The sequence below is a fragment of the Rhea americana genome, unplaced genomic scaffold (genome assembly GCF_003343005.1).
Source record: "Rhea americana isolate MKP2758 unplaced genomic scaffold, rheAme1 scaffold_24, whole genome shotgun sequence".
Taxonomy (NCBI): Eukaryota; Metazoa; Chordata; class Aves; order Rheiformes; family Rheidae; genus Rhea; species Rhea americana.
The window spans coordinates 3,047,097-3,061,645 of NW_028186357.1; the positions used below are offsets into that span (position 1 = coordinate 3,047,097).

Consider the following 14,549-nt stretch of genomic DNA (forward strand, 5'->3'; position numbering starts at 1 on the left):
AAATAGCTGTGAAATTTTACAGGGGAGATGACTTGAATATTAGAACATAGATTTAAATTTTATAGCTTAACTGACCACCATCCAGTTAAAAATGCTCTGCTGGCGTAGATTTGAATGGTAAACTCTTAGCAGATTACTCTCTAAACCAAAACCAGTTATCTTTGTTTCATAGAATGTATRTTTAAATTTGCGTGGTGTTTATGTAGGTAACTTAACTGTCTGGTTAGTTCTCAACTGACTATGGCCTGGGGAACTGTCCACAGCAAGTGAAATGCCTGTGTATATACTGCAGTTAAAGTATGTTTAGTTAAAAATACATACTGAATGCTTAATGGTATTTTACTGATATATCATCTGGCCTCATCATGTAATGTGTATGCATATGTGTGCACATACATCTACAGACAGATAMACATTGCTAAAATGTCTGCGATTTCAAGCACTTGATAAAACTCTCTTCATAGTTAAATTAAAAGATCCGATCTAGAATATTACCTTTCTAATAATAAATCAGGCATCTAACTGATGCCAAAGAATGAAAACACTGACAAATTGTGTTAGTTCATCAGTTTGAAAAAAGTATTTGATGCCAACAGAATTTGAAAKTTGTTTTCTTGACAAGAATTGTCTACAAGTGTAGAAATCAGCAAATGCTTGAAATTTATAAATTACAATTTATTTTCTTACAGTAAATGCCTTCTTTTTTTATAAGTTTTTGTTACCACRTGTATTTTCACATGTATTCTTCATAAACAAAAATCAACTTGTGAAATTGCTAATGCAAAATTAATAGGATTGAGAATAATATGCTAAAGCAAATTCATTATTAGATTGAAGCAAACAGAATACTGCACTTTAAATTACTTAGTCCTTTCTATGTTTCTTGACCACTAAAGAGGTGAAGAAATAAATCCCCTCAAAAAGTCTAAACAACTTGTAAAATCAGGTGCACAAATAAATGGAAGGAGTGTCAGACTAACTGTAAGCGGTAATCTAGCTAGTGTTGAAGATTAAGCCACATCCATTTCAAATACAGACGGTAATAGGGTGGTAGATTAATTCTCACAGATAATCCAGCTCAACCGAAACCCTCATATTCATAAYTTTATTTTAATTGTTTGTTGCATTCTTTTTTTATTCTAGTAATGTATTAGTTTGTAAGTTAAATATATGACAAAAGGGACTGCAGATCTTATGATAGTATTTCAAGTGTCTGCCCACAAGCTGACAGAAATGTAACCAGGGAAAGGTGTATATTAAATATAAGAGAAACATGAATGGAACAACATGATTTCTAAGAATGGATGATTGAGAGGGACAGCATCTAGTGAGTAAATTGTTGTTTTGTGTACTCAGTGGGTCCCTGTAATCCTGTGTGATCTGATAAACTGGAGAAAATGATCATCAAAATCCAAAGATAACACTCAAGTGAAACCAGGCCAATTCACCACTTCTTTTGTGTGGATGTGATGGAGCTGCTGAGGGTTTGCTCTGGAGCCRCTAACGCATCCAGATTGTCTTTGCTCGAGGGTTCATAGTTAGTACCCGCTTAATGCACACAAGGGGAATAGTRCCTTAATATGTCTGGATGAAAAATGACTGTGACATAGGAAAAAAAAAGGCATCTGCAAAACAATCTATACTGCATGTGAAGTAGATTAAGGATGTCACAAAAAAGAAAATATTCCTTCCTCTAGTGTGAGATTAATTTAATTATTACCTAGTATTTACTCCACAGTAGAACTTGTGAAGGTATCTAAAAACATACTGATATTTAAAGCAGATTTTAATATTTTTTAACAATATTGCAAGACCAGTAGTCCATCTAGTACTCCTCCAAGAACAGCGATAAGGGATATTATTTAAGGAGAAAGCCCAAGTTTGGCCACTTTCCGTAGTCCTTTCCCCTAGTATTATCCATAAGTCTTGTATAGGGATATGGGAAAATTTATCTTCCTTATTTCCTTTAGCATTTGTTCATGGACCTTTTCATGGATTTCTCTAATCCATTTTTGAGCCTGTTGATACTATCTTGTCTCCACAGCCTCCTGTGGTATGAGTTCGAGAAGTTCAGTAGCCACTACACAGAGAAGAATTTTCTTTCATCTGTGCTTTTATCTGACGTTGTACTTGTTTCAGTGAGTGGCCCCTCGTTTTGCTATTGAGGGATTTAGTAAACAACAGTTATGCATTTACTTTATCTGAAGCCATGATGATTTTGTAAATGTTGATCACATTCCCCCTCTTTCTCCTTTTCTCCAAACTGAAGAGTCTTTTAGTCTTTCTCCTCTTGTAATCCCCTTCATCATTTCAGTTGCCTGTCCCTGTACCTTCTCTAATACTCCACTGTTTCCTTTAAATGTGGCAAAATATAATGACRTTATTGTTGCTGCTATTGATACTATAAAGTGCCTAGAGATTGCAGATTGGGTCTGGGGCTCCATGATGCTAGGCATTATGGAAAACACACAAGCAATTTATAGTCTAAAAAGATGAGACAAATAAAGAGTAGGAGAGAAAAGAGAGAAAATGAGCCTTGGATAACTCAATTTAGAGGGCTCAGATCTCCCCATCTCCTGTGAGTTTTCCTGTCCCCTAGAAGAGAYGATACCTCAAGCCACCATTATTTTCAGACGTATCTTTTCTTAGAGTTTTGCCACAATTCCACAGTCAGTTTAATGCAGCAGTCTCCATGCTGCCACTCTACTTAGGGATCTTTGTGCTGGCACTAGTGCTGAGGTAGGCACACYGGGAACTGGCTGGATGAACTGTTCTGGCTGGAAACTCACCCTGCAAAGCCCTGGTTAATTTTCAARCAGATCAGGTCCCTGCTCCAGTTCACCTTGTAGCCTCAAGAATACTAAAACCAGTGCAGAGGAGGGATGGGAATAATGACAAGGATGTTGAGGGAAGGAGGGCTGGACCATTGCTTTTGTTAGCAGCATGCTTTTATGCTGAATGTAAAGGATCGTGGAGCTACGGCTCTAATTTTTCTAGGTGAAATAAACCACGGTCCTGGTAAAACAGCCTGGCATTCCCCAGTCCTCCCAACAGCCCTTCTCTGTCTCCTTTCTGTCTTTCTTGTGGGTAATGGTTAATACTGTACATATTTAAAAACAGTGTGCTGTTGATAATTTACTAATAATTTTTGACTTCTACAGCAAAGGGAGCATCTGTAAGATATCTAAAAGCAATGAGTTTCTTTCCAAACTGAGAAAGCAAGCATTTTTGGTTGTATTTTACTGCCAGTATTGCTCCAGAGTAAATAAAACAGAACAAGCTAAAAAAAACCCCAAAGGAAACAGTGACTAAGTTGATAGAGAATACTTCAAATAAAGGCACCATGAGACTAAAAAGGTTTTTGTAGTGGAGAAGGAYAGTGGTTAGTGATACATGACAAGCAAAAATTCTTCAGCGTATAGTACAGAAATAGAACAATGCAGAAAAGGAAAAGAGAAAGTTAAAAGGGGATGTTTTTGATGCTGTCAAGAAATTTGACAAATCACTCGCGATTACAGTGTTCTGAGAGAAGTAGCAGTGTGATAACAGAAGACCCCAAATGCCATCAGAAGGAGTGCTACTGAGACATCCTGGGAGCCTGGATGTTCTGATGCAGTGGTTTTCCACATTTTCCAGTTTGCAGACTGTCAGTAAAGATGACGGTGCTCTCCTTAGAAGGGAAGTGTAGATGGTAGGGAGGAGGTCTTGCTAAGAAAGGTCCATCCCAACTTTACCAAGTCAAAGTTCCAGGCTTCCACCAGGCTGCATTTATAATTTTGTATCTACATCTGCATATATATGCTAGTTTTTGGGGGGCAAATGGCTTATTGGTGAAAGTTTTATCTTTAGGTTCAGCAGGAAACACTTTACCAAGTGGATGCGTATACAAAACCAAGCACAGACGGGTGGAAGTCAGTTCAAGAAGCCATCAAAAACTGGCTTGCAAATAGGTATTATTTATTTCAACAGAACTGCCAGTGCAGAGGGCATACTATAGACAAATAAAATAGGTATTTTTGATTGCTTRCAGATCTACTCAGTATACAGGTTAGTAATTACATTGCTTGGTTCAATACACTGGTAGTTAAACATTTTTATAATATGCAAGACAACTGCTTCAGATTGATAGTTTATAGMGGCCTTTATCTGTAGGCCAATACTGGTAGCAGAGCTGGGCCTAAAGCTGGGTTTTTAAATGTTAGGGAATTTTTGAGTTTTCCAAGTCTAGGCTTTGCTTCTGCAAGACTGACTTAAAATTGATATATACATTTTCTGCATGCCCCTACACCTTGCTGTGAAATGAARCTGACCTTCATTTGGGCTTCACATGGCAAGCTTAAAACTGACACAAATGTCTGCTTCAGAGGATTCTGCATGGGGCTGCCCCAGAGACACAGATGCTGGGAGCAAAACCTAGTCCTCCAGGCTCTGTCTTTGTTCTCTGTATAGCGCCTGGAAGCCGTGTGAGCAGTGGTGGGGCATGCCGGGCTTTCGGATTCCAGACTCCGTGGCAGACAGCCCAAAACCTCTGGCAGAGCTGGCTGCCTCAAAGCTGAACATGGGAGTCCTGCCAAGCAGGCTGCCACAGAGCTCCAGAGCTCCACATCTCAGGGGACAGAGTCTTGGGACCTTGGCTCAGATTTGGAGAAAGTTTTAAAACCCAAGATGTTTGGAACAAAACTTCTGTTCTTGAACCAATTCGCATTTTTCTCCGAAACTTTCTTCATTTGTAATTTGTAAAATTCTAGAGCAATTTTAGTATGACATCTATCCTGTTTCAAAGGAGTAAGTGATCTTCTGTGTTACTTCTCTGCGAGTGTGAATACTGAGGGAGTTCAGTAAATTCACTATTGGAGGTGGTGAACAGTAATGCAAGCTTCTTTGATTTGACAGTAGTCTCTTCAAATGATGCAAAACCTTGTATCAAGAAATACGACTTCTCTCAAGCCTAAAAGGTGATATTTAAAAAAAAGCTATTATTTTTATTTTGCTCTCGTCTCACTAGTTCCTGTTTTCTCTTATTTTGGAAGCTTCATCTGTCTTCTTTATACGTTTCTCCACTATAGATGTGTTGGGTGTCACAAAGCAAGAGTGAAGGGACTTCCGACCTCGGTCGTGCTGCTGAGTACGGATTTTTCAGGGGAAAACCGTGTAGCAATTCAAAGATCCCTTGCTTTTGCCCACAGGGAGGCCATAGTGCAAGGGCAGATGGAGGGCAAAGTACAGAGCAGTAGTGAAGGATTTGAAGAATGGAAAACCGTAATAAATAGATGTTTCAAAGGAGTTGAATCATCAACTGTTGGGCCAGAAGCCCTCTATCCATGGCAGAGCGCCTGGCCGCTTAGGCAAAGCGGCCTTCTCCCGAAATAGTGCTCTCACAGAGGGTATGCAAACAGAGCTGGTAGATACCGTTCATTAGTTCCTATGAGGACAAATGAAAGGCTCGTTTACCTTACGGTTCTTTGTAGCGCTTTTGTTTTTTATTAAAAGAAGACTTTAAAATTTGGGAATAAATGTATTTAAAAAGATGCATTTTATACTAGAAGCTCCCTGAAGAATAACATACATGATTAAAAAATCTTACTAGAATAAGAAAACAAACAAAAATAACTTTATACACATCTGCAATTTGATATGCAAGTCTTTTTAAAGAAGCAACTAACTTTTTAAACAGGCTCATGTGGGCACAAAGTAACCAAAATGCAGAAGTCTGCAGTCACAATTTTAAGTGTAGGGTAGCATCATTGACATCATCTGGGTTACTTATACCTTCAAAGCTGACCATGTATTTTGCTGAATTTGGAGTCTTTATTAAGGTATTTGATGCCTGGATTGAAAGGTCCTTTTATCCCAGCAATTTATAGGATGTAACTGATAAGACTAGGCAARGACAGTTTTGCTTCCCAAATCAAGTAGTATTTTTTAAGTCTCCTGTACAGTGGAAAATGGAAGGCTGGATGATATAATTTATGTTGACTTTTGAAAAATTTTTGGCAGGGCAGTTCACAAGAAGCTGTTAAGGAAATGAGTACTATCATGGGCTACAGAAAGTGGCTAATAAAAATAAATAATAGGAACAAATGGTTACTTTTCATCTTGTCAAATGATTAGTAGTTGGCTGCCCCAAGGACCTGCACAAGGATTAGTTTATTTAATGTATGTATTAATGAACTGGGAAAAGAAGTGAGAAGTATGATAGGAAAATTTGAAGAGAATACAAAATAAGTAGAGTAAAAACTAGGAAAGATTTTGAAGATCTCCACTGAGTCATAACAAAAAGGTGAATTGGTAACAGTAAAGCAATTAAATGCGTAATGAAAAGAATCGTACATATAGCTGTGTTCTAAATTAACTGTARCCAGTGAGGAAAAATAACCAAGAGCAACTGTGTGTTGTTCAATGAAAATCTTTATGCAGAAAAAATAATACCCAAAAGATTGTATCACCACTRCATCAGTAAGTGATGGGAACTCATTGGGAATAGTTCATGCTGTCTTTAAAAGGTATTTAAAATTTTTTTTAAAAACACCTCCAAAAAACCAAAAGCCTAAGAGAATACTGAAAACCATCAGGAATGTGGAAAGACTTCAATGTGATAGGAAGGCTGAAAAGGTTGGGGCTGCCTGCAGATTGCCCAGTGCATCTCCCTCTTCATCCTTTCATAGGAAGAAAAGAGCTTAACTGATGACAGTAAAGTCAGAAAAATTTTTTAAAAAAGAAAAATTGATCAAATAAACCGTGCAACAAATTGTTAAGTCCTGGAAATTACTGCCACAAAGCGTCGTCAAGGCTGTAAGATCAGTAGGATAAAAAAAAATAAAAGGATTGAACTCATATAGATAATGAGAAGCTACTTAGTTGCATTAAACTGCATAGGATTTTATAGAGAACATAAACCTTTGTTCACTGGGAAAGAAGCCAGTCAGTAACTATGCGGATTAGAAAGAAATTTCTCCTATAAGCAAGTTGTGTCGTTCACTGCGAGGCTTTTTAGAACTTCCAATAAAGCGTGTCTTGTGGCTTCGGATGTATCCYGTCACTGTCAGAGATGAGGACCTGGAACTTCTGAGTAACTGTTCCTGAATATGACTAAYGGTAATACAGAAGAATTTGAAAGTTACTCAGACAAACTTGCTGGGATACTTTAGCAAGAGGGGTACTAACTCTGTTTCTAAAATCATTCTGATCTTTCTAGACCATTGGGTCTAGGCACACATAACTGAGAAGTGATTTGTTACTTGGTGATACACAGAAACCAAGTCTCAGCACTGTACATACCTCAAGTGTCATTCCTACTCCAAGTCTTGTCATTATTTCCCCACGAGAACTTTATACAGCAAAGGCACGTACCAAAGCCCACACTGCTTCATGTCACTCGGTGGGAAACGGAGAAGCCAACTGGTAGAATAGTGGTGTAATTTATGGGGAAAGAATGTGAAATTTTTAATGCACTTCTCCCCATATTACTGGTGTAGCATGACAGTGATGTTTCCATAAGTGGGCTTTTTGTTTGCAGTTGCTGCAATTAACACCCCCCCCCCCCAAAAAAAAAAGTTGTAGTTGTTTAAATCACATACCAATTCCATTCACAACAGGCGAATCGTTACTAACTTCCAGAACGCTTGGCAAATTGTGTTCTCCTTCATGATCATTTAAATCCGTGTTTTGCTGTTGTGAGCCATTCCCAAAATGTCTAGAATCTTTTTCATGACTGCCATCTCCATTCTGCAGACCGTTATGTGGCTTTTTCAGTGGCATGATCTGTAAACCGCTGGGAGTAGTTCTGTAAGTCACAGTTTTAGCAGCCCTGTCAGTAGCAGATGCTGGCTTTGCTGTGTATCCTCTTTTCTGTTTTTGAAGAGACGGATTAATTCTCTTCCTTTTATGTGTTGACCCTTTAGACTTCCCAGATTCAGAAGRTCTGTGTGACATTTTCTCAACAGATGACCCTCGACTTTCCCGTAAAAATTTTGGAGTGCCAGCCTGTTTCCCATGTCTTGATCGCTTTTCTCGAGTAACATGTAGTCCGTTGAACTCATCAATAAATTCTTCACAATGCAGTAGATGATGCTCAGGTTCCCAGGTGTCTTCGTTACTGCCATAGCCTTTCCATCTGATGAGATATTCCCATTTGCCCTTCTTGTTCTTCCTTTTGTCCACAATCCTCTCAACCTAACAGGAAAAAAAAAAAGAATATATCATATTAGAAAGAAAAATAGTTTTGTCATTTGCAGCCACAAAAGCGTCTTTGATGATGTAAAGATGCCTTAGCGGTCATGAGATTCAGCTCCTAAATTGCAGTGCGTAAAATACGAAATGACTATGAYACTGAAAGCCTACCCAGGCTAGGCAAAATTTAGCACTCTAGTTTACAGATTAAAATTTACCTTGATTTCATAGGATGCAGTCCAACTTTATATTCTCATTGGATCTATAGAGACCATGCTGGCTGCTGATGAGAGCCTAATTGGCTTCAGTATAAACTGCCTAACACAATGCTTAGGAATCACAATTACATGTTTCTGTTTGACAAGGAATGCCCATGAATAGATCTGGCAGTGCATAAGAGGTATGCAGTAGCCCCAGTGGTATTTTGACAGGAAAGCCATTTCCACTTCTAAAAATATTAGACAAAAACATAAAACACCTGATCAAATCCGATCTGTGAACCTGCAGTAGCCACACTGTGAAGCAATGAGAGCCTTAAGAACAGTAATAAAAACATGATTTCTTTGAAAATCTGTGTGTAAAATGAGGCCTTTATTGTTAATTCCTCAGCTACCTTTTGTTTGAAAGGGCTAAATAAAGTATGTTTTGGTATATTGCCAGTTAGTGAACATTCTCCTGAATTCACACATGCATTAATTGTGTCCTCATAAATGTCCCTGTACTATTTCATGTCTTGAAGCTGTCTTGAGCAGAGAATCAATTATTTCAAATCATGCTACAACCTTTTACTCCAAAAATCTTAATAGCTTACATGGATTTCACTACTTCATAGCTTATAAAAATTCGTATTTTCTGTGAATGCAATGTTTGAGTGAATACACTGAAATTTGAGAGTGCACATTTTTCAAAAAAGAATGCAAATCAAAAGCATAAAAGCAAAATCCTTACGCAGAAATAATGAATTTCATGAACCCGTGATAGGGAATAGCAGTTTAAGGAGCACGTCTGTGCAGAGGGATAAGGGGACTACATTGGACTGCAGACTGAATGTGAATTAACAGGATCATGCTATTGTGGAAATCAGACTGTGGCACTACTGAAGAAATCTTCGTGCTATCGCAGCACTGGCAGGTTCTCAAATAGAGCCAGAGTGCATATGAAAACCCAAGCATAATCAGCGATCTATATTGACTGTGAGTAAAACTTGAAGAGATTTAAGTTGTTTGCTTTAGAGAAGAGGGGAAACAATGATGTCTTCAGGTTAAAGGTAGAGGCAAATAAGAAAGAAGTAAAACTGTTCCCTGTGGATTCTAAAAAAAGTCACGGGTTTAAATTGCAGCAAGTGAAATTTAGATCAATCATTAGGAAAAACTCTGTTCTGGTAGGGATAGTTAGGTGCTAGAGCGGATAACTTTGGGAGGCTACTGAGGCATTTTAGAGCAGGTTAGACAAACATCTTCTAGGAAAGATCTAGTGCTGGAATCTGCCCAGAATAGTCATTGCTGGGACACGGGGTATGATTAGAAAACCTTTTGTAGTCTCTCCAAGTTCTATTTTCTGATTTTTATTTTTTTTTATATATTTTGAAAGTGTGGCTTCTGAGGGATAAAGCTGCCAATAATGAAAAAAAAATCATTATTGTTAATCAAAAGCACGATTGTTAATTTAGAAAAATAATAAGTGGATAGCTAATGTAATAGTTTTCATTGGTCTTCAAAGAAAAATTGTCTCGTGTAAAGAACAACAGAAGACTCTGTACRGAGAATTTAACCTTGAAGAACAGCAATTACAGCAGCGTAAGTAACTGTTCTTTTTAGGTCCCCTGTTAGACCAAACCAATGGATTAATTCTGTCTGCCCGCTGACCGGAACCATACATTCATAGAAATCCTGGTGGGTCCCCAAAGGAGTCTAATGTCATTAGCAGCTAAACACTATATACTTCTGTCTGAATTCATTTACGTGAAAACTGTCCTCAGATATCTGTGTCTGAGTCAGAGTGGACAGCTTTTCTCCATCTCCAGGGCACTTGACTGCAGCTTCCCAAACAGCTCCATCCTGTGCTCTGCCTTATCAAACATCTCTGCAGAACCACTGCAGAAGCAAAGCAAGGAATCATCTTCCGTCCTCTGAATTTGGCACAGGCCCCTTCAGGATTGCTCAGTGTGGCAAAATAATTAACTGAAGCTTAATCTAGGCAAGTTTGAGATCATTCGCCTGAAAAGAGGAAAGTAGCCACAAAAAAAGAACTATCATTTTTTTGTCCTCATTTGGGATGTGTGGTTTCCAATTGTTAAACTAATAGACTTATTATGATCTTGTTGAATTATAGTGAGCAGATGTCCAAATTATCCCTGGCTTTAAAATACTTCTCATCCTCATATCTGAGAGTAGCCAGAAGACCATATATCATACYGTGGAACTCTGTAGTGCCCTGTGGTTGTCTCTGGATTTGTTACTTTAATTACTGCAACTCAGTATACCAAGGAACGAAAAATGCATATATCCCCGGGAAAAAAATTACGTTGCTATGCTTAGCAGACCGCAGCTAGCAATACTGTAGAGAATCCGGTCTAGCACCCTTCTGCCCATACTAGCTATTCAATACATGCATCCATCCTCTCCTTCTAACTCAGGAATTTGGACTTAAAACAGGCTCTGTGTCAGCATGATGCTACCTGGGAGAAAACCTCTCTTTATTTTGATGCATTACATCCACTGTATTCTACCAGTATTTGCTCAGTGAAGGAAGAACCTCAGGAAGTACAAAAAAGTTTCCAAATTAGATACAAAACATATTTTCAACCTAAGTTCTTTTCACTCATTTTAGATTTAACTATATATAGTTTTATATATATATATATGTAACTATATATTCAATTTCATATTTATGCTTTACTGCAAGGAGGGAAAGTGAAAGGAAGAGGTTACTTGGAAAGCATTTTTTAATATGGGAAAACACTTAAGTATTTAGCTGATGAGGGACTACAGATCTCAATTAACAGGATAAAGGAAGAAAACATGAGAGTTCTTTGTTCCTGGGAAACAAAATACCAGCAACGGAGAATGTGATTAACCAGTTCAACACGACACGTCATCAGGGAGAATAAAAGTATTTATGAAATTGGGTCAAATTTAATAAATGGTTTCAGAAAAAATACTCAGCAAATATATTTGGGAAGGACTAAGCATTTTGTTTCAGCATTTTCAGAACAAAACTATTAATGTTTCTCATCAAATTTAACTAAACAAAACTAAAATGAAAAGGTTAAAGAGGGCTTAAAGAAATTCAAGACAAACTGTTGTGTTTCAGATCAAAGCGATTCTCAGTTTATTGTTTTGCTGGGGAGAAAATGACAACATTTTAGGTTGATCCAAAGTCACTTGTTTTCATCAAGTTTTTTGGTTCAGCCATCATACTCACTGGCTTGACTAATGACGCATAAAAAGCCTGCCTCGATATTTGCCTCATCCTCATTACTGCCTCATTGTTCATTGCTGAATGTGTTTGAGGGTAGCATCAAACATCCTTGACCTCTCCACATGGCCTCTTCGCTTTGTCGGGGCTTCCAGTCCTCCACTGCTATTTATCCCCTTCAGAGTGCCACTGCGGTCTCTCGGTGCCTACAGTGAAATGCTTCAGCGTAGGCAGAGATTTGGGGTTATTCCCCCACCTGGTACTGTCTGTCCCATTTCCCTTCCATTCACTAGCCCCTTGCTAGTCACAGGCTGCCACAACCCTGAATTCACTGTGTTTGACTTGGAGCAGTAAATAGTTAAATTTAATAAAACTGAAATGACCACGAAGTTTACTGATGGCATATTGCAGTTAAGAGAGTGCTAGAATGTGACATATATCATTACTTGCCTGGACTCTACACTCTTTCTTGACTAATTCTGGAYGAAATGAGGTTTTAATGTGTTACCATATACGTTTAAGGAGAATAAATGGAACAAGACTGTTGGATCTGTGCAAACGCATTTTCAGCACCACTGTTTAGCTTTCAAGTAGTCTTAAACCTAGCACTATATTCACCTACGCAAACTAGGGTGAGAGTCATAAATGAAATAYGAAATCCTTTCTCTTGAAATTTCACTAAACTTAGCATGAACTTAAAAAAAAGCTCTAACAATTATGGTACAAATATGTGAACCTTCATAAACAAACTTAAGATCAAGTGCTTTTTGTGCAGAGTACAACACCTATATTKTCCTACTTCACAGAAGATTCAGGGTCAAAATCACTCATTTAATGGTGCAGTGTTATTATCAACTTATCAAAAAAAAAAAATTCTAGGCCAGATTAAAAAAGGGTAATTCCCATTGAATTATTTATATAGTTATAATAGTAAATCAGAACACAGTATATTTGGCTCACAGTTCAGAGCATGAGCTCTACAAAGCATAAATAAAAATTCTCTTGTTCCCAAAAGACCACATTCCAGAAGATCCACCAGCTTCCAGAAAGGTTTGGAAGGTGGCATATCTACATAATGATTTCCGTAATAAGCACAGGTCATCAGCACTTCTTCGACCGCATATATTTCGTATGTAAATGATTTAAACTATACTCTGTGATGCTCAGATAGTCTCTATTAGTGCTCGGTATGGAGCAGTAGATTGATTTCATGGCATGCACCAGAAAAATTGCTTTTCATTGCTATAAATTACAGCACTTGTACTGTTCTGTGTGCTTTTGTCATTGGAGATCTTTGTCCCATGTTGTGCCTCAGGGTGTTGGGCGGGATGTAGAACGGTATTTGAAGAAAGCGCCAAGTAAAGGAAGGCAGTAAGATTTCTGAGAGAGATAAAAGCGATCAGATTCAACATGTTTGTCTTCTAAAAATTCATTATTGCCCTAACTTCCTCTTTTCAGTTACCTCCTCTTTTAGAAGTAATTTATTCCATTGATTTTATATCTCTTGCTTGCTTGCATTTGTGACTTTTGTTTCTCTTGTATTTAATTTCTCAAAAGCTGGTTATCAAAGCATTTGTTCCAGATGTAGCAAATATATGGGACCGTATCTTCAAAAGCTGTCACTCTTCATGTTAGAAAAATAATTGTGGAATGAATGCTGGATTTGTCTTCAAAGTCTGACCCATAGTTAAAAAAGTAGAGTAGATCCAATCAGTGTGTAAGCTACAAACCCCCCCAATAGTAAGTTTGTGTAACACCTGGAAGGACAAAATAAAAGAGAAAAGGCTAGTCATAAAAATGAAAGGGAAAACCTCCTGGTCTGAATCATTCAAAGACAAAAAATCAAATGACATCTTTCCGGTGAACACCTTGTTAATRTTAAGAAGATATTGCTTTTTCTTCTCTTTCCTCTTTTTAAGCATATGAAATTCTAAATTTCTGCAGTCTTCTCAGAATCAGCAGAAGTGTTAAACTTGCTAGTGAATTTCTGAATGTTCTGCGTTTCCACTAAAAAACATTTAAGGGACTGATATCAAATAATGTTGCAAACCATTATATTAAATATACACATCCTACAGCACATACATATGAAGACCTAAGACAGACCAAATGAATGTTGTAAAAACTCCCGTTGCTCCCAGTGTGTCGGCCTGCAGCTTTGATCTCCCTGCCCTGGTAGACAGTAGCATCATAGAGGCTTCCTGCTATGTGATTTGATGTTCCAGGTTTATGGAAAGGCAGAAGTGCACTGCAAGCTAATTATGCTTTACAGTATTGATGAGGCAATTATAAATTATTCTTGAAAATGCAGCTTTTGTAATCCTGAAATTGTATTATTTGAACTCAGTGTTTCTCCTGGATAAGCAAGCTCTGTTAACTATCTTCCTTGGCATCCCATTATATTAAAGAAAACGAAACAAAAGCCCAACTCTGTGTTCTCACAAGCAATGTGATTTCCTCACTGTGGAAGGAGTCTTCTGGCAGAAGGAGCTTGTCTTTATTACCGGGTTAGATCAAATGACATCCTGGCTCATAGCCTGCAGAAAAACAGCCAACCATAGCTTGTGTAGACTTATGCCATTTTTCTTGGAAGTTCCGTCTTCATTTGGAATTTAGGCTCACTAGAACTGAACTTCTGGTCTCACCTCTCAGTTGCTCATTTCTAGTTCTTTCTGCATTTTCCTTCTGAAAATTGCCCTGATTCCCCATCTTCACATCCATAGAAGGTCTGTGTTTTCCCCTTTGATGTCATTTGTCTCTGTTGCTGACTCTCCCAGCAGAAGCTGTTTTCATGCGTATGCCTTCTTTCATTTTGTTTGCTGAAACTTTCTCCTGGTCAGAACGTAGGGCGCTCATGTCTCCCAGTCTGTTACAGCCATGTTCCCCTCCCACTCCACCTTAAAGGATGTATTCTAAATCACTTTCTTTTACTAGGATATTTAAGTGTGTATGTGCAACACAAT

General features: G+C 38.0%; 1 protein-coding gene across 1 annotated transcript in view; it reads right to left on the reverse strand.

The window, feature by feature from the left end:
• CDYL2 (chromodomain Y like 2) overlaps positions 1-14,549 on the reverse strand; it is a 62,857-nt gene that overhangs the window by 19,177 nt on the left and 29,131 nt on the right. The window contains exon 6 of the mRNA XM_085306475.1: positions 7,578-8,172. Coding sequence (XP_085162601.1) covers positions 7,578-8,172 — 595 coding nt within the window. The remainder of the gene's footprint in view (positions 1-7,577; positions 8,173-14,549) is intronic.